Source organism: Hippocampus bargibanti, linkage group LG02 (assembly GCF_051943395.1).
Source record: "Hippocampus bargibanti isolate YZ-2025 linkage group LG02, ASM5194339v1, whole genome shotgun sequence".
Classification (NCBI taxonomy): Eukaryota; Metazoa; Chordata; class Actinopteri; order Syngnathiformes; family Syngnathidae; genus Hippocampus; species Hippocampus bargibanti.
In genome coordinates, this window is record NC_142735.1 from 9,349,999 (window position 1) to 9,375,349 (window position 25,351).

At 44.8% G+C, this 25,351-nt stretch overlaps 2 protein-coding genes and 1 pseudogene across 3 annotated transcripts; 1 reads left to right on the plus strand and 2 right to left on the minus strand.

Moving 5' to 3' along the window:
* Window positions 1-4,941: 4,941 nt before the first annotated feature.
* LOC148901470 (macrophage migration inhibitory factor-like) lies at window positions 4,942-6,191 on the minus strand (annotated as a pseudogene).
* Window positions 6,192-9,501: 3,310 nt separating this feature from the next.
* On the minus strand, window positions 9,502-13,953 carry mif (macrophage migration inhibitory factor). The gene is made up of 3 exons (XM_088987586.1): window positions 13,755-13,953; window positions 10,602-10,774; window positions 9,502-10,491 (listed from the first exon to the last, which is right to left on the minus strand). The coding sequence occupies exons 1-3, from the start codon at window positions 13,860-13,862 to the stop codon at window positions 10,425-10,427; spliced, it is 348 nt and encodes a 115-aa protein (XP_088843712.1). The 5' UTR covers window positions 13,863-13,953; the 3' UTR covers window positions 9,502-10,424.
* A 1,393-nt stretch (window positions 13,954-15,346) lies between these two features.
* On the plus strand, window positions 15,347-23,487 carry LOC148901472 (uncharacterized). 2 transcript variants are annotated; one of them, XM_088987596.1, is made up of 5 exons: window positions 15,347-15,753; window positions 18,887-19,205; window positions 20,193-20,464; window positions 21,982-22,093; window positions 22,178-23,487. In XM_088987596.1, exons 2-5 carry the CDS (start codon window positions 18,914-18,916, stop codon window positions 23,200-23,202), a joined length of 1,701 nt encoding a protein of 566 aa, XP_088843722.1. In that variant the 5' UTR covers window positions 15,347-15,753; window positions 18,887-18,913; the 3' UTR covers window positions 23,203-23,487. The 2 variants fall into 2 exon arrangements, with proteins under 2 accessions (XP_088843722.1, XP_088843732.1); XM_088987606.1 differs by having other exon boundaries at window positions 20,196-20,464.
* The last annotated feature ends 1,864 nt before the right edge of the window (window positions 23,488-25,351 follow it).

Here is a 25,351-nt window from a genome sequence, read left to right on the forward strand (position 1 = left end):
AAATTGGCAGTTTAATAAAGTTTTTAGGATGGTAAATTATGCAATCCCTCCAGGGGAAATTCCATTCACATTGTTGTTGTACTAGGGACAGAAAGACATTTTTGTCACTCTCTCTGAGTTCAATTGGGGCATAATCGAGACATAGAGGGGCTTATGAAGTAATTTCTAAATATATTTTTAAAAAATCAAATCAAATGGTGGAGGGAATTCTGAGAATCTTGCCAACTTGTTTTTTTTTTCTGTTGGCCCGAACCCTCTTTCATACATTTTGGCCCCATCAAATCCATGGTATAGTTTTCATCACTCTCTCTGTCATGACATTTATTTTCTGTATATGTAAAATGAGGCTTCAAAATCATGACACATCACACCATTCTCCCTGTAATGAAACACTGGTCATATCCGCTGAATGTCCTGAAGCCCTGCCCGACTCACGTCAGAATCAAATGGCATTGTAAAAACCTATGATACTACATCTAGTACGTATCTTTTTTATGCATTCACACATGTTTTCGAGCCTTGGAAAGACATCCACCAAAAGCATCTGCTCTCCGGATATAAATCCCAATAGGGAGGGAGTAAAATTTGCATGCGCCAATGATCACCAAGACACTCTAAAATGGCTACACTTGGGGACGAGGTGAAGGAAAGCTTTATTTTTCAAGTTCAGGCATAGTTCACAAGCTAAATTGGAGGTCAAACTTGTGCCATGTAACTGCTAATGCAGGACAAACAGTGCTCAAGTTCTTGCATAGTTTTGGAGGTGCAACTCATTTTGCTTTTATTTGTAGTTGATTGATAGTTCTATGATCTGTTCAAATTATTTGTATCATAATTTGGATTTTTACTTATTTTTATTTTTGTGTCCCAAAAGTATCTGTGTACTTTTCCATCGCGACTGATTGTAAAAGTCCATGACAATTTATATTGTGTAAAACTAACTATAGATACTGTATGTACATTTAATGTACTGGCTTCCAGAATGACAACAAAAAGCAGTCTTTCATTACGATTGGTTGGGAAAAAAAGGCAGGCACTTTTTTAATGTGGCGGCAGGACAGGTCACAAGAGACTTACAATGTTTTGAGGAGTGAATATTTTTGGCACTTTGCAATAAAGACACTTGAGATGGGACCTGTAACTTGGAACAATTTTCAATGCCATTCAATGAGAAGAGACAACCGATAAGAAAACATGCTTTATTGTAGGAGGGCAAGACCAGCGCAAATCTGCATGAAATCAAGTAAGCTACTGTAGCAGTTGAGGAATGAGAACACACGGTCGATTGGAGTACGTCTTTATTCCAACTGCTAACAAGGAGAAAGTGAAGTAAAACCGAAACTGCAGTGAAATATATGTGACAATAAACCCGCCCCCTCCCGTACACCTGCTGGGTGAGATGCCCGGTCCCAGTGCCCGCCACACAGCCCCCCCCAGAACACCCAGAAGGACAGTCAAGGCGAAAATCTTGCAGGGGGCTTGACCAGCCTGCCACAACGACTATGCAGTCCGTCGTTCGGTGGTAAAGGTGAAATTGCTCGGGCAGGTGATCCGGGTGATAACTGAGTGGGGGAACGACACTCAACCCTGGCATGCCGCGGAGAGGCTGGAGGTTTTGGAGGGCGTCCGCGACGTGGGACCTGGGCCGGCGAAACGTCCTCGCCTGCAATTATGTGAGCCGGCTTGAGTCTGTCTATAGAAACGCCCTCCCTTCTCCCACCCATATCGAGCACAAAACTCTTTTCCCCGTGTTCGAGCACTCTAAACGGGCCATCATACGGCGGCCGGAGGGGAGAGCGGTGGGCATCATGACGCACGAAGACGAAACGGGCTGACCTGAGAGCAGACGGAACGAATATTTTGGGGACGCCGTGGTGAAATGGTGCTGGAGCCAGGGGCTCCCCTGGCAAAAGGGGGAAAGAAGGTGCACCCGAAGCTTCAGGCAGGAATTCACCAGGGATGCGGAGTGGCTGACCGAGTACTAACTCTGCCGGAGCGGCGTTAAGGTCTTCTTTAGGAGCTGAACGTAACCCGAGCAGGACCCACGGAAGCCGGTCAACCCAGTTACCGTCCGATAGTGCGGCCCGTAGCGCGGCTTTAAGTGACCGGTGGAAACGTTCACACATCCCGTTAGCCTGTGGGTGGTAGGCCATAGTGCGGTGTACCTGCACACCCAAGGACTGCGCCATGGCCGACCAGAGCTCGGACACAAACTGGGGGCCTTTGTCCGAAGTGATATCGGACGGCGTGCCGAAACGTGCGACCCAGGATGACAGAAATGCGCGGGCAATGTCTGTCGAGGTTGTGGAGGACAGGGGGACAGCTTCCGGCCACCTAGTGGTCCGATCGACCATAGTGAGGAGATGTGTGCAACCCTGCGAAGGAGGGAGGGGCCCGACCAGGTCCACATGGACGTGGTCAAATCTCCTGGCCGGAATCGGAAAAGTTTCTAGGTTCGCCCGGGTGTGCCTGTGGACTTTGGCGCGCTGACATGCCACGCATGCAGCTGCCCACTTCCTGACGTCCTTTCTTAACCCAGGCCAGACAAACTTGGCCCCAAGTAGTTTGACTGACGCCCGGACGCCAGGGTGTGAAACAGAATGAATTGAATCAAAAATTCGCCGACGCCACTCCTGCGGAACCACGGGACGAGTGCGACCCGTAGACACATCGCAGAGGAGAGCGGGACCCCCTTCACACACTGCCACCTCCTCCAGTTTCAGGGCCGTGCCTGCTGCCTTGAGTTCGTGGATGTCCGGATCCTCAGATTGGGCCGTGGCCATCTCTGAGAAATCCACCCCGAGCTGGACTGGACAAACAGTCGTGCGCGACAGGCAATCGGCCACAGGGTTACATTTGCCGGCCACATGCCGAATGTCTGTTGTGAATTCGGAAATAGCCGCTAGATGCCGTTGCTGTCGGGCCGACCACGGTTCGGTCACCTTGGACATGGCGAATGTAAGGGGTTTATGATCTACGTAGGCGGTGAACCGGCGCCCCTCGAGGAGGAAACGAAAATGGCACGTTGCAAGATAGAGTGCTAACAACTCTCTGTCGAAAACACTATACTTGTGTTCGTTATCTTGCAGCTTCCGACTGAAAAATGCAATGGGCTGCCATTCGTTCTCCACAAGCTGCTCAACCACCGCCCCTACGGCAACATCAGACGCGTCGGTAGTCAAGGCCACCTGTGCGGTTGAGATCGGGTGGACCAGAAGAGTTGCACCCGCAAGAGCCTCCTTGGCTCGTTCAAAGGACTGCACTCGTTGCGGGGCCCACTCGACTGGGTCATTAGCCTTCTTTTTTCTCAAGGCGCCGTAGAGGGGTTGTAGGAGGTCGGCTGCGTGAGGAAGAAACTGGTTGTAAAAATTTATCATGCCCAAAAACTCCTGCAAAGCTTTAACTGTGGCTGGGCGGGGGAAATTCACCACAGCCTGCACTTTGGCGGGTAAGGGGATGGCACCCTGTGGAGAAATGCGGTGCTTCAAGAAATCGATCTTGGGCAAACCAAATTGGCACTTCACAGGGTTAACGATAAGGCCATACACATCAAGACGCTTGAAAACCATCCTTAAGTGCGACAGGTGTTCCTCTGGTGAAGGGCTGGCCACAAGAATGTCGTCGAGGTAGACGAACACAAAATCTAGGCCTCGCAAGACTGAGTCCATCAGTCTCTGAAAGGTCTGTGCCGCCCCCTTCAGGCCAAAAGGCATACGGAGGAATTCAAAGAGGCCAAAAGGGGTTATTACTGCAGTTTTTGGCACATCTTCTGCCCGTACCGGAACCTGGTGATAACCGCGAACGAGATCAACTTTGGAAAAGATCACGGCTCCGGCCAAACGTGCGGAAAAGTCCTGGATGTGCGGAATTGGGTAACGGTCGTGTGTGGTTACAGTATTAAGCCGACGAAAATCACCGCACGGCCGCCAAGAACCGTCACTTTTGGGCACCATGTGCAATGGTGAGGCCCACGGGCTGTTGGAACGCCTCACGATGCCCAAGCGCTCCATCGTCGCGAACTCCCCTTTCGCCATTGCCAATTTTGCCGCGTCGAGGCGACGAGCGCGGGCAAAAACTGGCGGGCCAACCGTGGGAATGAAATGTTGTACCCCGTGTTTTGTATCGGCATTGGAAAAGGCGGGTGTGGTTAACGACGGATAATCGGTCAGCAGGCGTTCATAAACGTTACCTGACGTTAAATAATTTGCGGGCGTCAACGCTCCAAGCCCTCCAGCCTCACATGGGAAAGTGGCGAAAGAGATGGCGTCGATCAAACGACGGTTAGCAATGTCCACAAGCAGTCCATGAGCGCATAAAAAATCCGCGCCGATTATCGGAACTGTAATCGAGGCCACAATAAAGTCCCACTCGAATTTTCGTTCGTGGAAACACACAGTTACCGACCTGGTGCCAAAGCTGGCGATGGGCGAGCCGTTAGCTGCGCGCAGGGGAGGCCCACATCCACCTGCCGTCTTGTCCGAGGCCGTGGGCGTCAGCAGGCTTACTTGTGCCCCGCTGTCCACCAGAAAACGTCTACCTGACGAGGAGTCTGTGATAAAAAGCAGCTCGCTTTCGTTGCCGGCACCCACGGCCGCTATTGGGTGCCGGCGCTGGCGTTTCCCGGAGCCTCGTAGGTGCAGGGTGGTGTGCAGCGTCGGGCCTTGGCGCCAAACCGCTGGTGGAAAAAACAGAGGGCTTTCTCGTGTCGCTTCCGCGTGACCACTCCGGCTACTAGGGTCGGGTCGATGTTCGCTGCCGCTCCGCCGAGGGGTTCGGCCGTCACGCTTTGCACGGCGAACCTCCGTGTCGCCAGCAGCACCCGGTCCGCTTCTTCAGCCAAACCTCGGTAGTCTCCGGTGGCTAGGCACGTCGAGTTGGCTAGCACGGCGCGCACAGAGGCCGGTAGCTGGCGAAGGAACACGTGGGGGAACAGGAATCCGCCGTCATTCGAACCCAGTAGCGACAACATTTTGTCCATCAGGTCCACTGTTGTTCCGTCGCCGAGTCCGGGAAGAGAAAGAAGCCTGTCTGCTCTCTCAGAGGCCGACAACGTGAACCGTCGGAGCAGCAGGTGTTTGAGCGCTGCGTATTTTTCGCTCGGTGGAGGTGCACGCAAGAGAGGCAGCACACGACGAGTCGTCTGTTCGTTGAGAGACGCCACGACCAGATAATATTTCGGCTCATCTGTCGTGACGCCTCGTAGGTGGAAAAGCGCTTCCACATGTTGGAACCACGAAGCCGGGTCGCTACTCCAAAACTCGGGCAGCTTCGCGGCGTAGGCGGCAACTGCGAGCTGAGGCGCCGGTCGTGGCGGCATGGCCGTGGAAGATATCTCTTCGTCTGCTGTCATGAACATTTCGAACGTCGGGGTCACCAGTGTAGCAGTTGAGGAATGAGAACACACGGTCGATTGGAGTACGTCTTTATTCCAACTGCTAACAAGGAGAAAGTGAAGTAAAACCGAAACTGCAGTGAAATATATGTGACAATAAACCCGCCCCCTCCCGTACACCTGCTGGGTGAGATGCCCGGTCCCAGTGCCCGCCACACTACGATTGTTTCTTTTTGATTCTTGGTCATTTTTAACAATGGCTCTTCAAAACAGTAGCAACGGTTTTCAAGCTCTACCTCAGCCAAAAGTACTGTTGTTCCAGCCCATGTTGCAAGGATCCATATCCACAAACTTATAATTATAATTATATAAATCCTAAAAACGTACAAAGGGAGAAATGTGTTGATGAGTGTGGACAATGAGGAAAGAATAGTGTGCACATTTTAGTCACCATTTAAACTCAATGCAAAGTATAGGTAACATTACCTGTCGGGAGATATGCCAAGCTGTTTGTTGAGCAGTCCACACAACAGTTTTGAGTACTGCTTGATTTGATCACAGCTGATATTTTCAATGCTGTGAAAGGAACAGAGTGCACATAGATCTTCCTTTCCACCAATCATTATAACTTGATCCGCATGGACATGCACAGCAATGAACTGTCAAACGAAAAAAGGGCCAAAGATTTTGTTGGGGAATAACCACGTTTGGCATCGGGTCATCAATTTGTCACATAGGCTTTGTCGTACCTGGTCGGGATGGCCCATAGCTTTCGTTAGCTCTTCGGACAGTTCTGACAAAAAAAAAACTCTGGCAGGTTGGTTTTAGCAACGTTGGTGTTGACAACAAAAATCGGCATGATTTCCTCATGCGATGTCTTATGGGTTCTTCAAAACAGAACTGACTGAGATCTAGAAGCTGGGGAAAGGAGGAGCAACTTCTTTTTATCTTTGGGCGTGGCGGGGGGGTTGCAACAAATATATATATATATATGTATATATATGTATATATATATATATATATATGTATAGTGCCACTTAGCAGTTTTTTTGACAACGATACTAGTGCAGCGTGTTCTACCGGAAACAAATTCCTTGTGTGTCCTACATACTTGGCAATAAAGATGATTCTGATTCTGATTCTGATTCTGAAATATTAATATTATTTAGTCACTGGTTCTTAAAATGCCTCAAGTGGAAATGTAACTGGTAAAAGTCTTTTGGGTGAATGTTTTTTTCCCAGAGAACTCTTCTGATCAACTTTTGCTTGTTATTGTGTCAGTGATATTGTCTCCATCACTAGGAATCCCTTTAAGTGGCTAAACTGATGTTGATGTGGAAATTCACCAGCCCCAATAATCTTTCTTGATGTTAAATTGCACCTGTGGAGGGTGCTTCGGGAATATGGGGTACAGGAACCCCTGATATGGGCCATTCAGACCCTACACGCGCGATGTCAGAGTTTGGTTCGCATTGCCGGTAGTCAGTCAGAATCGTTTCCAGCGAGGGTTGGGCTCCGCCAAGACTGCTCTTTGTCACCAATTCTCTTCATAACCTTTAGAAATTAGAATTTCTAGGCGTAGCCGAAGCGTTGAAGGATTCCGTTTTGGTGGCCTCATTATAGTATCTTTGCTTTTTGCAAATGATGTGGTACTGTTTGGGTCTTCAAGAGGGGCTCTCCAACTCTCTCTGGAGCGTTTCGCAGCCGAATGTGAAGCGGTTGGGATGAATCCTCCTGGACGCCCCCCTGGTGAGGTGTTCCGGGCACGCTCCACCTGCAGAAGAGCCCGGGGAGGACCTAAGACATGCTGGAGAGACTAGGTCTCCCAGCTGGCCTCGGATTCTGCCAGGACGAACTGAAGACGTGGCTGGGGAGAAGGAAGTCTGGACTTCCCTACTGAAGCTGCTGCCCCCGCGACCCGACCCCGGATAAGTGGCGGAAGATGGATGGATGAATGGGTCGCTGTATAATTTGTATTATTCGTCTATTGTAAATCTTTCCAAACAAACTGAGGCCTGCGGGCATATTCGACCAGTCAAGTTAGTTTTGTGGTCTGCAAAAGTAAATCATCTAATCTTACATGAGCCTCGCTGAATTCTGTACCAAAATTTCACATTGTCATGTGTAAACAGTGAAATTTTGCAGTAATTGTGTTACCCTGTTTACACCCACTTGAGGATTAATTGAGTAAACAACAAACAAATAGTGAACAATTTCAAATGGCGGAATACATTACATTTTAGTGCATAAGTAAAGATATGATGTGATGATTAAACATGTACAGTATTCGGTTTCACTGCCATAACAGGCATCCAAGGAAAGATATAACTCCAAAGTGGCCCGCGACAAATATGAGTTTGACACTCCTGTTTTAGGTAAACAAATGATGAGTTGGCTTCCTGGATTGGTTCAAAACAACAGAAGATATGCAAAAATTGTAGCCCAAAGCCACAAACATCAGGTGCAGGCACGAGAAGACTGCACTCTAATTCCTACAAGAATGCATATGCAGTTGTCTGTAAAAGACTATTTTCACGTTTGTACTTCTGTCTTTTGTTTGTTCTCTGTGCTATTCACTGCTGGTGTTTTCTTTCAGTATTGCTTTCAGTAGATTTGTCAAGAAATTACAGAACAAAGAGCAAAAGCAAAACATGTAATATTTTCCAATTTATTTTATTATTTTTTTGTTCCCAATTTTGCCCCATCCCGACCAAAGATGTCAAATCCCGCACCCCACACACACACACAATATGACCCGAACAGTTAAATGCATGGATTTTTTTCAGACAATCTTTTAAGATTTGAAAACCCCTTATCTCTACCCATCTTAAAATGAATTTACAAATTAGAATAACGCTCACTAAAACTTTACCCGAAGTTTACATCAGAATATCACTCGATTACACCATTTATGTATTGACAAGTTTAAAACTGCAATCCAATGCAAACACACATATACACACACACACACACACACACATACACATACACATACACTTCTTTAAGATAATCACTGCTATAACTTCCTTTTTCACTATTTGGGCATTTTTTTATTTTTCAAATCTACTTAAAATACGGAATGAGCAATTGCAGTCAATAAAAGTATATTGTGATCACTTGTTCAACTGACCTCTCACCATGGCTGGCGGAGTAATCTGCGGCGGAAGAACACCAAAGCACACGACCGAACGGCGCCCCAGCCGGCCTACCTTTCCACACCCCCTTTCTATGAGTGCACACGTCGATCGTCTTCAACGATACTTTTGCCGTTATGGGACCAAAAAAGACCCCACCACATGCTCGTCTTCAGTCGAAGAAGACACAAAACAAAATTACAGTCGAGGAGAAGAAGATCATTGAGAAACACGAACGAGGTGTGCGTTTGTGGAGTCACAGGTGCACACCGCTCAGCCTGACACATTTCCCACGCTGTGTGTCACTTCCCTGAGAGTAACTTTCTCCTACCATTCTACAAATAAAGAAGCCGCTATGCTAAGTCCACCATTGCTACCATCCTTCGCCTGAAAGCTTTACACAAAGGCGTTATTTAGTCGATGCTTTCACGTGACTAATGACACCGAAATTGTCACGTGCGAGTTGACCGCTGGGGCGGGGCTGGCCGCTCCCGTCCTCCGCCAGCTGATGCCAATTCCATGATCACCGATACTGGGACTCTTCAACGAGTCGCGGTCACCTCACCAGTGACATCATTACGACGCCTCGACAGTGTCTTGGACTTGCCAGCACAAGAGTTTGCTTAGCCCGAGGTGATTGTTAGCCGTGATCGTGTAGGTTTGTTGCTTTCCAGCACCGCGTGTTTTTTTTCACCCCTACGTGCCATTTTATTTTTCCTAGCTTGATAGGCTGGACGGATCGCCCCCGCCCGCCTACTTTTGTCGGGTCCGTGGAATCATCGGACTCGCGCCTTTTGTTGTAATAAAATCTCTGCCAACACCTACGTGTCTGCCGGCTGCTTAGCTGATAGAAAAGGCTTGGCATGATGTTACCCTTCGATCCTTGAAAGCAGCATGGAAGAATTTGTGATGTGCAGGCTTTTATTGAACAGTTCCATCCAGAAAAGTCTGTGGCTATGAGAATCATCAACATGAATGATAATGTGATGCCTCAGTTTCGTAAGACCTTACAAGTCAGAAAGCAACAGGTGCCAATTAACAGCCATCAACTTTATTATACAGTGCAGTGTATTTCTTTCATTACAATACAATAGCACATTTATTATACATAGAATAAGGTATGTTGTGTGTAGTTTTAAGGCTTATTTAGTTGAAAATTATATTTTATGGAGACCTGGGAACGGATTATTCTCATTTTAATGGTTTCCTATGGGAAATTAATTTTTGAGATACACACTTTGCCAGACCTCTGCCCTAATGGGTCCCTGCTCTAAGGTTGGGGGAGCAGTAGACTACTCCCTGAAGCTACATTTCAGTCCTCTGACATTTCTATTATGGTTAGAATACTTTGTTTTTTATCTTTTCACCCACCAGCCGCTTTCAAATTGCTACTGTGGACTCCAAATTTCCCCATTATGGGACTATTAAACGCTTTCTGATTCTGATTCTACATATGTTTTGTTTCCTGAATACATATTGCCAGTACTGTACATGTATTCCAATACTGTGCCACTTAGCAGTTTTTTTGACGACGATACTAGTGCAGCGTGTTCTACCGGAAACAAATTCCTTGTGTGTTCTACATACTTGGCAATAAAGATGATTCTGAGTCTGATTCTGTACTACATGAGCCTTCTTGTTTAACATCCTTTCATTAAGACGTCTCAGGAGTAACTTTCCTGAAGTTCCCTTCAAATATTTCCAGATCAGGGTTGATGTATTTTTAATGCGCGGAAGACACAATTCGGGAAGGAAAAAACATTGATGAAACAATTTTCTGTTCTACCAAATGTGCTTTAATGAAGTGGGAAATATTTATGCAAATCTTTACTGTCTAAACAAGTGCCAGGTAGTCAATCAACAAACTATGATCGGGTATGTTTGTCTTCTTGGTTATTTAATTTTAATTCTATATTCCTGCTTGAATGATGTTTTCTTTGAGGACCTCAACCTCCATCTTAGCCAAAAGTAGAGTTGTTCCAGGCCACATTGGACGCATCCATGTCTACAAAATTAATATAAATCCTGAAATTGACAAAAAGAGAGATTGTAGGCATGAATGGTGAACAGACGATTACATGCTACTGTGCCTGCTAATCATCGGAACTCTTCATAATAATTGTTGGTGAGCATACCTGTCAGGAGAAACGCCCAAGTGTTTGTTGAGCAGTCCACACAGTAGAGTAGAGTACTGTTTATTTTGAGAAGGGCTGATTTTTCCAATGCTGTGGAGGGAGCAGAGTGCACAAGGGTCTCCCTCCCCTCCAAACATCATCATCTGATCTGTGTTGATGAGCACAGCAACGTACTGATGCATGAAAAAATAGATAGAAAACATGGGTGGTTCTGTTAATTAACATCACACACACACACACACACACACACACAATGTCATCCATTTGTACTAAAACTATGCATGAACAGTTATGAAATTCAAGTATTGAGGAACTACAAATGTCATCAGAAGCATAGATCACTTTACCAAAAGATAGATGGGCCTTTCAAGAATATGATGTTAATAGCTGTATCCCTATTTATAATAAAAATAATAACTTGCTAAATATGACTCGAAATAGCAAAGTCTCGAGCGCCCTGTGAAGTAGCTTTTTCGCCACAGCCCGTCTTCGAAACCAGTTTACCAGATATAGGCATTCCGTCCCTATGACAATCCTTTTAATATTTTAATTTTACTGGGTTAATTATGTTGTGTAGAGCAAATAACAGAGCCTTTATCCCAACAGTATTTTATATCTACATTCTTCAAAGTCTTTGTAAAGCAAAAATCAATGGGGTGCCGACGCTGAAATATGTACAGAATCAGAAAATCTTTATTCGTCCCATAATGGGGAAATTTGCAGTACAGTACAGTAGATTGCAATGGCTTTATATTTTGAATGCAACGTCAAAATTGGGTGAGACGTGTTTTGGTAAAGACCTGTGGCGGTCTAGGTTACAATATAAATGTTGAATATATTTTAAATATATTGTTTTAAATAAGAGTGGTACAGTCGTTGACTGATTCGGACGTCAGCCTCACGGTGCAGAGCTGCAGCGTTCTATGCTTGCGTGGAGTTTGCATGTTCTTCCTGTGCGTGGGGTTTCCTTGCATATAAAAAAAACAGGCATAGCAGGTAAATTCTCCCTTGGCGTGAGTGTGAATATTGATGTATGCCCTGCGATTGGATGGCAACCACTTCAAGGACCACCAACGCCATTTTTTTGTTTCCTAACTGACATCAGAAAAACATTTTATAGCATCTAAAATACCCAAAACACGCAGGCTGATATTTTTAGTCAAATGAAAAGCACCAATAAAAATGATTTAGAGTGTCCAAAAACGACTTCAAAATGAAACCGGAAATGGCCAGTTTCAGAAGGACCAGCCCCCTTGTTTGTGACGTCACGCCAAGACATCTTGCCTTGCTCGAGAGTCAAAACAATGGCTTCAGATTCGGAGAAGATGATTTCTTGTGACTCATCCAGTTATGAATATGATTTAAATAGTTCCGAAGAGGAAAGCATAAATGTTTGCAATCGATTAAAGGAGTACTCCCATGTCAATTCGAGCCGTCAATGACAGCATGTAGTGTCCCAGAAAATGCAAAAGATGGCGCCAAAGCTCTGTTGGAAATGAGCTGATTTGTCTGCTGGGAATTTGTGTCAGCGAATACCAAATAGGAGTCTTGGTGCATAACACAACGATTCACCATTGCATTATTTATAATAATAATACTAATACATTTCATTTATAAGCGCCTTATGTGTTTTTCTTCTAATTTCGCCATCAACACGGATCAACACGAAGTTTTCAGACCAAACAAAGTACCCCAAAATGCATTGTGTGTCACTTTCTCGGTCAGGGGGCGTTCCAAATGTGACGTCACGTAGGGGTTCGTCATCAACTCGAAAAAAAGACTTCCTGAATATTCAGTGTGAGTCTTAAAATGTAAAATCTAGCTATATGCAGTGGAATCTTTGTAAAATACGCTCAGTAGAAGTCATTTGAAGTGATTTTACAAATTATGGACACAACTTGTCCAGAGGCGTCGGTTGTCCTTTAAAGGACAACCGACGTCACTTTTTTGTTTCTTAACTGACATCAGAAAAACGTTTTATAGCATCTAAAATACCCAAAACACGCAGTATGATATTTTTAGTCAAATGCAAAACACCAATAAAAATGACTTAAAGTGTCCATAATCTGCAAAAAAAATGAACCGGGAAGTGGCCAGTTTCAGAAGGTCCCGCCCCCATTTTGTGACATCACGGCAAGACGTCTTTCCTTGCTCGAGAATCAAAACACTGGTTTCAGATTCGGAGAATATGCTTTCTTGTTACTCGTCCAATTATGAATATGATTCAAATAGTTCTGAAGAGGAAAGCATACATGTTTGCAATCGATTAAAGAATGTATTCCATGCCATTTTGACGTATCTGGGGGTGGGAAATGTAGCACAAAAAGAGGCAGAAAATGGCGACAAAGCTCCTCTAAGTAATTAATCAGTCCGTTTCCACAGGCTGATTAATTCCTTACATGGAGCTCTGTCGCCCTCTTCTGTCTCTTTTTTGGTGCTACATGAAGTTTTCAGACCAGCCAAGTACAGCCAAATGCATTGACGTGATGGAAGTACTGCTACAATGTGTCCTTTTTTCGGTCAGGGGCGTTCCTTCAGTGACGTAACGTACGGACTCGTCACCAACTCAAAAACAAGACTTCCAGAATATTCAGCGCAAGTCTTAAAACGTAAAATATAGCTATATGCGGTGGAATCTTTGTAAAATACGTTCAGTAGAAGTCATTTGAAGCCATTTTACAAATTATGGACACAACTTGTCCGGAGACGTCGGTTGTCCTTTAAATGTGTACCCCACATTCTCCTCCAAAACAGCTGGAATCGGCTACAACCCGCGCCGCGACCGTAAAGGGATTAAAAAAATTAGGCATTTTTAAAACAAGGTGTACTTGCAGTCATGCATGCATATTTCTAATAAACATGCTTTAAAAACATCTTGCGATTCAGATTAACAATTCTAAATTGTCACGGAAATGGACTGGTTGTCATGTAACAGAAAATTCGTTTAGTCTAATATTTTTTTAATTTAAAAATTAACGTCCACGAGGCTGGAATGCACACCGTCGATTTTTTTTCAGCCATAGCAAAGAGGCATATCTACTGATAGCTGTGTTACAGATAAAAAAGGACAGGTGATGGGCATGTCTTCCATCCATATGTGTTAAATAAATAGGCACAAGCTTTTAAGATTGGGTTCGCTCGACGTTGTCATACCTGTGCAGGCTTGCCCATAGCTTTGGCCAACTCCTTGGTAGTTTCTGAGAGAAGAGCTGGCGGCACGTTGCCTTTTGCCACGTTGGTGTTAACTACAAACATCGGCATGATTTTAAAGTTGGCAATTCACGGTTCTTTCAAATTGTGAAAAGAATGCAACTCGGCCTGGAAAAACGATCGGTTCCGGATGCTGAGCACCTCTGAGTCATAGACATGTTGAAAGATGAGACAGGGTGCTGCAATACGTGTGTGCGTCTGCCATATTTGATGTGCCGGATGCGCCCGTAATCTATTGATTACTGTACACAGGATGCTTCATAGAACACAATCATACACAACCTATGAGGAAAATGGGCGACAAAATCAAAGTATTTCCCTTTTGATTCGATGGTTGGACATGTTTACTGCAAACATAAGGTGATTCACAAATTTGAAAATATACCGGGTATATAACCTATTATTGTCTATTTGTGTCGTCAGGCCAGTCATGTAAAATTTTAAAACATTGCTTTGACATCATTTTGTGGCATTTCTCGACCGAGGAACTCTGTTGAAATAAGAAGAGGAGCAATTAGAGCGGCTGGATCTCCCCCCAACAACCACCTTCAAAAGGATTGGCACACCGTAAATAGCAATGTATATCTGTTTTGTGGTGTCTTGATGAAGCAGACACACGTGTTTTCGATATTGTATATTTAATCGAGGGCTTCTAGTACGAACACCATGGGGAGGTGTGTCAAACATTTCCACGCATGCGCAGTTGATGGCAAGTGCCTGTGCGCGAAGCCCGTGCATCCAAACAACCCAAAACCAACGTTCGTAGACCAATACACCACATGTTTTAAAAGAAGTAGCATAGAACTATCAAGTTATTGTGTAAATTTACAGCTAGGTGTATTGACTGAATATAACTTGTCAATTAGAGGCCGCCGTTCAGTCGCGGCTACCCAAACTTCCTGAAATGCATTTAAATGCTGGTACGATACATAATGTAATTATCCCTTATAAAACTTATATGAGTGTGGGCTTTTGTTGTCACTGGTCAAGACATGAATGGTTGTGTTATTTTTGAAAGGGACAATACACTTTCTGTAATTTCAATAAATAACTTTCTCCAGTGTTTTTCCCATCCATCCATTCACCCATCCATCCCTTTTTTTAACCACTGATCCTTACAAGGGTGGCGGGTGGTCCTATCCCCGCTGTCTTTTCGTCACCACTCACCAGCCAGTCGAAAATGGATAGCATTTGTTTTAAAATGTGAAGACTACCAATGTTGTTGTTTCAAGTTTGTAATTCATAAAACTGTATTGGCAAGAATGACCAAACAGAATCAAGGATAATTGTTCAGTGTCAATTTCTTTCTTGGATTTGGCTCCGATTCGAAAACGTTTAGTACGTTTCCAAGCAGTAAACGAATTAAACTATTTTGTTTCTGCAGTTAGTCACATCCAACATGGTGGCAATATAGACGTCCTTCTCAGCTCATAAAATCACATATAGGTCGATGTTTATATGTCTAAGAAAGACCGTGACTGCTTTTGCGTGTTTTAAAATACGTAGTTAGTCCACAAGAGCCCTCCAGCGTCACGCCCCGTCCTGGAGGATGTGGTCATTTCAAGACAAACACTCCGAGATTGACACGCGTGATGACACTTTGTAGTTGTGTATTTATTTTTGAACGAAATGCGACTTTAGAGATCATATCGCCAAGAATGCAGAATGCATCAATGTTTTGTGATCTCTTAGCGCAACTGCTCTTGTCTATATGGCGATGACAATACTGAGCACGCGCAGTGTCTCCAAACATCGCCCGAGAGCTTTTTGGAAGGCGAGGGGAATACAGTCGTGGTGGGAAGAAACGCACAAGTATGATGGCGCTCTCATTTGTCGCCGTCTTCGATTGCGTTAGAATTGGACTTGGCCTGCGTGGAAAACGTTGAACCCAAACGTCCTTTCTGCGATTTTCACGAATTCATCAGAGGCATCTCAACACACAGTGAGTATTTCAAGGCGAACTAGCCTGATGGCTAATCGATTCATTCCATAACGTTAGGCAGTGGTTTCAGCTCCTCTGTTCGTGTATGTCTCAATTTCCACTGGAATGCATGACCTTACAATTCTCTGTTTTGACATTTTGAGTCTTTGCGTACCGGAAATGAATAGTTCAAACGAACGGTTCGGTCGATAAAGCCTCACGAGCAATATTGTGTTGAATTATATTTGTCATAACCACGTGTTGTTGTGACAGTAATGTCGTGCCATATTTGTTTTATTCATTTAAAAGAAAGAAAATTGCTTTTATGTAAATACAGTACTGTGTCATTATTTGCACCACTGCAATCCAGATATACGGCTCATACTTTGCAAATAGTTTTAAAGGACAACCGACGTCTCCGGACAAGTTGAGTCCATAATTTGTAAAATGGCTTCAAATGACTTCTACTGGGCGCATTTTACAAAGATTCCACCGCATATAGCTATATTTTACGTTTTAAGACTCGTGCTGAATATTCCGGAAGTCTTGTTTTTGAGATGCTGACGAGTCCGTACGTGACGTCACTGAAGGAACGCCCCTGACCGAAAAAAAAGGACACATTGTAGCAGTCCTTCCATCACGTCAATGCTTGTTTGGTCTGCAAACCTCATGTTGCACCAAAAAGCCGCCAGAAGAGGGCGACCAAGCTCCATGGAAGGAATTTATCAGCCTGTGGAAACGGGCTGATTAATTCCTCACAGGAGCATGGACGCCATTTTCTGCCTCTTTTTGGGTGATACATTTCCCCCCAATGTTGCCTCAAAATGGCACGGAAGAAAGCCTTTAATTAATCAATTGCAAACATGTATGCTTTCCTCTTCAGAACAATTTAAATCATATTCATAACTGGATGAGTAACAAGAAAGCATATTCTCTGAATCTGAAGCCATTGTTTTAATTCTCCAGCAATGCAAGACATCTTGGCGTGACATCACGAACTGGGCGCGGGACTTTCTGAAAATGCCCAATTCGCAGCTCAATTTTTTGGCAGATTTGGATATTGGATTGGATATTGGATATGCCTTTATTAGTCTCACAGTAGAGAAATTTACATTTCACAGCAGCAAAGTGATGAACACTTTGGACACTTTAAGTCATTTTTATTTGTGTTTTGCATTTGAATAAAAATATCATACTGTGTGTTTTGGGTATTTTAAATGCTATAAAACGTTTTTCTGATGTCAGTTAGGAAAGAAAAAAGTGATGTCGGTTGTCCTTTAAAGGACAACCGACAAACTGTGCTAAAACTGCAACAAAATGAGCTGTGAATTGGGGATTTTCAGAAAGTCCCACCCCCAGTTCGTGACGTCACGCTAAGATGTCTTGCCTTGGTCGAGAATCAAAACAATGGCTTCAGATTGGATAATGGAGAAAGTGATGACCCCACTAAGATTATTCTGGGTTGTGAACTACAGTTGCAGAGTTGTAGCAGTATTTTATGTTCACCTCAAACAAAACAATCTGTCGATTATTTATGGTTAAAGTTAATGTTGTAAGACGATTCAGAAATGATCTACGTATCTTGGTTCTCGTGGTTCTCAAGCACTTTATGCAAAGTCCATCTATTTGTCCATTTTCTGATTACATTATCATCACATGGGTCAGTCAATGGTCGTGCAGAGCATGATACACAAATGCTTAAACTTTCAGGACTGATTGTTCATCAAATTGAGAAAATGGTTTTATTCTCAAAATGTATATTTAATAACATAAAATACTGCAACATTATACAATACAATGCATCTTACTTTATAACTGTTTACAGGTGTAACAAAGCGCTTGCCAGGCCATTAACATGAAACTACAAAAATAATACAACCATTCCGCACTGTTGGAACTTTTAATAGTTGAGGCACTTTAGGTAAAAAAAAATGATTTAATGAAAGTGTATTGTAGCTAACTAAATTCAATGAAAATTCTACTTAGTAAATGTTTACATACAAACCATTCTTCACACTTTATCACTGGCTTTGTCAAAAATGCACATTATTCTTTATTTCGACTTTTCAATGAAACAATAATATGTTCAAAGGTGGACTGCAGTTTTAAACCACCAAACCAAAGTCCAACATGGCGCACAAGTAGGCAGCCGTTAGCAAGTGCTCTCACGAGCCTTGCTTTTTGTTTTTGTCTTGTTTTTGTGTTTTCTTTTGTCACTTTGTGTTGTTGTGCATTGTGTGGAATATATACAGATTTTTTTTTCTCAGCATTCTTGGCCACGAGTGCTGAGCCGTTGCGCCTTTTCGGCAGCACGAATATGCCAGCACTGTTTTTGATTGGGAGGAATGTCGGTGTCTTTTGACTGTCATCGCTGGACACCAAAGGGGCCATTGTGCTTTTTTTGCACTTGTAATGGGCAGTATTTTCACAGCCCCGCTTTGTTCAGCGGAAAGGTCGCCTCTGTTGCACAGTCTGTGGCTGGATGGGTGCATGGTTTGAGGAGCCTGCAATGAGAAAAAAGGAGTGTCAGCTCAGAGCGCCGATGTGTGTGTGGAACTGTCGCGGCTTGGAATTGAAGCGGATTCACGTTGGACAGGAGATGTTAGACAGGAGATGTCTTTGTGTTCTCATATTATTTGTTATTTATTTTTTTGTTCTATTGACTTCAAGATGGCGCCGTGAAAGTGTCTGCCTTTCCAGCAGCTCCTGTATTTTGGTTTTCTACTTCTTTCTTTCCTTTCCTCTTCCTTTCATAACTTTGCTGCTATGAAATAGAAAATTTTCCACTGCAAGACGAATAAAGACTAATCCAATCCAAACTAAAATAAAGAAAAAATACACACACACACACACATATACACACACACGCATGCACACGCACGCGCGCACACATACACACAGGCTTACCAAAATTAACATTTTTTTTGTAGTCACATTGCATTCTGGTACACTGCAATCCTAATTGGAATTCAAATTAAGTGTTCAGCAAAACTGGCACAAAAAAATCAATGAATCTACACCATATGTGAAGGTTCCACTATATGAAGCATTTTTAGGGGGTGTCATCGTGTACTTTTGAGTTTTTGCCAGTGGCCACGTGGCACTGTCTCTGGATGACTTGCGACCCCAGTAACAAACATTTTCTCATATCCAGCGTCCATTGTGATCGGTCCCTGTGACGATGGAGGAATCAGTGACCACATTTGAGACACACTTGACCGCCGTCATGGACGGCCTCATCCGGGCGTCAGTAAGTGAGATCACCAAACTCTTCCAGGAGACAGTATCCGACTACCTGGTGGAGCTTTCCGTCCACCGCAAGGAGAACGACGCACTCAAGCTGCGCCTGAGACTCACCGAGAACAAGCTGAGGACAGAGCGCATGTACGGCGCCGGGTGGGCCGCCAGCCGCCGCAACGCAGGATCCATGGCCGAGGAGGGATTTCGGCACAAACGGAAAGTTGAGAAGGAACGTAAGTGGACGGGACTCTTTTGCACTGGCTGCCATCTGATTGTGGCAGTATGATTATTATTGTTTACATAAAAAGGCTTATACTGAGACACCGTTGTTTTGTTGCAAACCATCTGGCAAGACCTCATCACCCCCCCCCCCCTTCTCTTCATCCTCCACCTCATGCCCCTTCTGCATGTTCCTTTCCTCGTTCGCTCAGTGCGCTTTGACATTCTTCCTCCTTCTACTTCCTCAGCCTCCTCCCTCAATTGTCTACTCCCCCCTTTCTCTTTCTGTGCTTTGATACTCTTATCTTCTCCCCCTTCTTGCACACTTCTCTGTGCTATTCCTCCCTCCCTCCTTCTTTTCTTATCCGCCTCCGCCGCCTCCTCCTACCTCTGTCCTCTCCTCTGCGCTTCAACACAATCACTATTCCTCATTCTCCCCTCTTCTTCCTTCATCTTCTTCCTCCTCCTCCCTCTCCTCTGCACTTTGACATACAATTCCACCCTCATCCCCCCTGCCCCTTCTCAGTATCCAATGCTTTGACACTCTCTTCCTTCTTCCTCTGCCTCCTCCTCCATCTGTTTTCTACCACCCTCTCCTTTCTCTGTGCTTTGAAGCTCTTCCTCCGTCCCTCCTGTCATGGCTCCTCTCCATCCGCTAGTCTGCCCGCTCTACCCTCCCATCTTGCCCGCCCCCGCCACCTCCTGTCTGCTCGCTTCCATGTCATGTCTTGCACACTCCTCATCCACCTTGGCAACTAAGTGCTGTCTCCCCATTCCGCTCCTCTTCATGTACTACTTGTCTTTCCCTTCCATTGTCTCGTCTACCAGCCTGTGTCACTCTAATGCGCTCATCAGCCTCCTTCAGTCTCACTCCCACTGTTTTTTTTTCTTTCCGCCATTGCTCCTGTGGCTTGCCAATCATGTCCTCCCACTCACTCCCCCCTCCTCAGTCTCCCATTGCACCGTCTTTCCTCTCCTCACATCTTTTTTCCCCTTCTCAGCAGGGAAGTCAAAGAAGGACCCTGTGTCAGCCTATCGCAGAGGCTGGCCTGGAGGCACGTGGGAGGAAGGTAGAGGAGGAGTTGGTGAAGGAGGAGCAGTCCCAGCAGCAGCAGTGGTGATGACAGCACAAGAAGAAGGGAAAAATTCCAGGCGGAGGTACCCGGTCCAGGTCCCCAGGGCTGACGAGGTTGAGGAAGGCATGGTGCAGGATGACGAACGGGAGGGGAGCCTCAGCGGTGAGGGGGAGGAGATGACTAGCATCAAAGAGGAGGTGAGGGATTAGGAGGAGGACAAAATCATAACTTTGCTACTGTGCAATGTAAATTTCTCCACTGCGAGACTAATAAAGGCAAATCCAACCCAATACAATCATCAACACTGCTTTGCAACTTGTCAAAGAAGAAGATGTTTGTGTTCGGATCACTGGAGTTGTTTAGTTGACAAAGGATTTGAAAGGATCAGTGATTTGAAATCGTAATGGGAGGGCTCTACTTAACAGGCGCAAGTTCACTGAACGTCATCTATGCCCAAATTGAAAGCCCACGCAGTGGCGTGTCCATGCACATGCATTCAAAGCTTAATATGCCAACCGTTTTACAATAGAGCCATTTCCCAACATAACATAGGTTGGCCTCCAAACGGCAATTTGCAAGTGAATTGCAAAAGAACAGCACAGATCTTTACACATAATCAGAATGACGTTAAAATCACTTAATCTGGAATGTTATCTTCTGGTCTATAGGGCAACCGCTGCTATATTGTGGAAAACTGCGATTTACCATGGATCAATTTTAGATAATACAGTAAAGTCTCGTTATATCGATATTCAAGGGAGTCCGAAAAAATATCGATATAACCGGGACTATCGATATATCCGACCCTGTTTGCATGTAATTTTCTCCGTGCGTGCATAGAAATAGTATCGATATAACCGGGACTATCGATATATCCGATATCGATATAACGAGACTTTACTGTATTTTTTTTGTGTAATACTGTACCTGCACTTGTGACAGAGGAAAAGTCGACAGCGCCCTTTTCGGCAATTTATTGAATGCCAGGAGAACAGTCCAACACATTAACACAATGAGCACTGACATGCAGGAGCTGCTTCCGGCCACCGCTCACAGCCTGACGCTCACACACAACCGCCATCTTGTTCACCAACTCACCCCAACTCACACCAACCCATCAACCACACATACATTACAATATGTGCAGTATGTTTTTATACACTATGCTTGCACCTTTCTGTTCAAATCCATTCCCAGTTTGTTAAGACACATTTTAATTAGCTTCAGCATGGGTGATTTTTCAATTTGGAAACTATAATCCAAACATTTACTGCCACCAATGTCTATTTTCATGATGTCTTAATAGCCAGTCTTTATTGTGGATGTTCACTGAGTAAGTTTGTCCTGAACTTAACCTTGCAATGTAATGTCCACTCACTCACTCACTCACTCACTCACTCACTCACTCACTCACTCACTCACTCACTCACTCACTCACTCACTCACTCACTCACTCACTCACTCACTCACTCACTCACTCACTCACTCACGTCCTCTGCCAAAATGAATTGTCGCTTCTCCACAAGTATTTTATACTTCACACCAGATGATGTGTGTTTCATGAATGTATTGCAGAATTGTGTTGCCTTACAAAAGCTGACGCAGTGACATGAACAAGCGCTAAAAAAATAAGATGAATACAATACACTCAAAGGTTTCTCCACTTGATGTTGCTTGGAAATTTGCTGACTATGTTCTGTGCTTCTCCTGGCAGTTTCCTCAAAACCAAGGATATCAACCAGCTTCTCTCAGGCTCATCAAGGAGGCTCTCAAGATGGAGCGGCCAAACCACAACTTCTGTGATAGTTCCAGAGCCCAAAGTGAAGGTAAATAGCCCTGACGCACACTTTCACTATTGTTTTACACTTAGTGGTCTCTCTTAGCATAAATCTAATTTGCCCCTTTTTCAGGAGTCATGGCAGATCATGCATTGAGCCTCACCTCCGCCAAGAAAGAAGAAAATAACTGGGATGTTGGCATAGTGGGGCAATCGGAGGGCGGTATGACAGTGGACGAGCTGAGGGGCTTAGAGTCTGCATTGAGGGCCGAGAGAGGCCGCGAACAGGCCGCTCTGCCGGCCTCCCATCCCTCTGTCGCCGCGGCGCAGGTGGTGTTACGTAGCAAGCTCGGCTTGCCTCCCAAGTACATCGGATTGGATGGCATGGAGCAGGACGGCCATGCGGAGCCACATCCGCCCACGTTGCCGCATGACCAGTTAGGCAGAAGTCGGGTGAAGGACCGCACCAAGGGACGTGGCGGCTTCGGGTCAGGCGGGTTGAAGAAGACGAGAGAGAGCGACTCTGCTCTGAGTGGAGAAGATGGAGCAGAGCAGGGAGAGTCTGAGCATGCGCAGCCGCTGGCTGCGGGAAGTGCCGGAGAGAGCGCAGGCGAGGAAGACGCTGCTCCCGACCTGCTCCACTTCTGCCCTCAGTGTGGAGGCGGATTCACGACGGAACCTGAGCTGGAAGACCACCCTTGCCCACTAGGTGGCGCCCATTTACAGAACAGTGGCGGCGAGGCGAATGTTTTCCCATGTACCCATTGTGGAAATACCTTCAGTCACGCGTGGGCGCTCAAGAACCATGAGTGCGCCTGCGTCGCCGAGAGGCCACACTGTTGCGAGACTTGCGGCAAACGTTTTACACACTCGCGTTCGCTCGAGCGCCATCACTTGGTACACACGGGCGAGAGGCCGCACCAATGCCCGTTATGCGGGCGCAGTTTCAGCCGGCTGGGGAACCTTGAGCGCCACCAGCGCATCCACACGGGGGAACGTCCTTACGGGTGCGAGGCGTGCGGGAAGCGCTTCAGTCGAGTGGAGTACCTAAAGAGACACCAGCTGATTCACAACGGCGATAAGGCCTCTACGCAGTGCTCTGCCTGCGGAGTGAACTTCCACGATGGGGAGCAGCTGAAAAGCCACCAATGTTTTTAAAAAAATGTTATGTGGAAAGAATTTAACTGAATGTGGTAGCATTTTGTTGGATGACATGTTTTTTGTTTACCCCGAGTTGCAGTTCTTCAACTGATGACTCTTCAAGGAACCCGAACGGCTATAAGGTAAATCTTTTAAATTAAGTTATTCGTCTTTGTATAAATCCTGTACTCATTGATGAAGAAAAAACATCTGTTTGGTTTGACACTAATCACAGTGTCTAGAGGAATGGTATGCTCTGTGTTTCTCTATGGTCTGCGTTGAGAAATAAACATTTCAGACTGATCAGGACACTTCTCGGGTTACATTTTTTAGAGATGGATTACAACTTGGACTTGTCGTCAGTCAATCACAAGGCAAATATAAACAACTGGTTACCGAACCTACACTGCATGGACATCAGGCAAGTAAACCATCAGTATCAGCAACTTCAAAAAAGCACATACTGTATTATCAACGGTTCAAAATGTGAAGAATTGACACCAGGGGGTGCTGAAGGACAACCGACGCTTCCGGACAAGTTGTGTCCATAATTTGTAACATCACTTCAAATGACTTCTACTGAGCGTATTTTACAAAGATTACACGGCATATAGCTATATTTTACATTTTAAGACTCGCGCAGAATATTCAGGAAGTCTTGTTTTCGAGTTAATGACGATGCCTGACATGATGTCACGTCTGGAACGCCCCTAACCGAGAAAGCCTCACACAATGCATTTCGGGTACTTTGTTTGGTATGAAAACTTCGTGTTGATCCGTGTTGATGGCGAAATTAGACGGAAAAAAATAAATAACACAATGGTGAATCGTTGTGTGTTGCACCAAGACTACTATTTGATACTAGTTGACACAAATTCCCAGCAGACAAATCAGCCCATTTCCAACGGAGCTTGGGCGCCATCTTGTGCAGTTTCTTGGCGCTACATTGGAGTCCAGACGACTCAAAATGAGACGGAAGGACTTCTTTAATTGATTGCAAACATTTATGCTTTCCTCTTCAGAACTATTTGAATCATATTAATAACTGGATCAGTAACAAGAAAGCATCTTCTCCAAATCTGGATGCCAGTGTTTTGATTCTCGAGCAAGGCAAGACATCCTGGCGTGACGTCACGAAAAAGGGGGCGGGACCATCTGAAACTGAAACTTTCTGAGGTCATTTTGAAGTAGTTTTGGGACACTTTAACTCATTTTTTTTGTGTTTTGCATTTGACTAAAAGTATCAGCCTGCATGTTTTGGGTATTTTAGATACTATAAAACGTTTTTCTGATGTCAGTTAGGAAACAAAAAAATGGTGTCGGTTGTCCTTTAAAGTTGCCGTTGAAAACCAATAGAAAAAAGTGAGCAAATAATCATTTGTAGTTTACGTTTATTATAAAATCAATATAAATGAACAATTGTACTCTTCAGTTATCAGTTCCCTTCAGAAAATATTGGAATGATCACTTCTGAACATAATCATGTTGATTACGTCATTCACTGCCATTCACAAATTTATTCTGGAATAGAAAAGATGACGTAGAGCGCCATTCCCAAATTTGTTAATGTTTTTTTTTATTTCTTGTTTGGGTGCTGATAAAGGGCTGGCCATGGCCTCTGGCAATATTTTTTCCCTTCCACAAGTGGGCAGCATTTCCCTTTTTTTCCATGTCAGCACTTTATTCCAGTTTCCTCTGTTAAAGTGCTATATAAACCAAGAAGAATGTATTCCATTGTATTTTAGACAGCCGCCGTCATTTCAAGCTCATATAACACCAGACCCATATATATAATTTAGGAATTCACTCTTTTTTCTGATAAAAGAAGAGAGTCTAAGGTTTCTTCCGCTGTAGTCCTAAAACTCAATACGTATTCTATAGGTCCTGGAATTCGAGTGACAATGACAAAAGCCGTGGCACTGGAGTGGACATAGTTTTCCACATCTGGCAGTGAACTAGTTACATTTGTGATGAAAATCAGTGACCACAGACCTGGTCATTCTGAGCCAGGATGTCCTCAAGGGCGTCCAGAGGCATCTTGCTCATATCCTAGCCCTGCAATAAATTTCTCAATTTGGGGTTTACTGGCACAATCCCCTTGCCGCTGTTGCGGTCGTTTCTGCCTACAGCAGCAAATGTTGGGAGCAGCGGCCGCACAGCCAGAGGG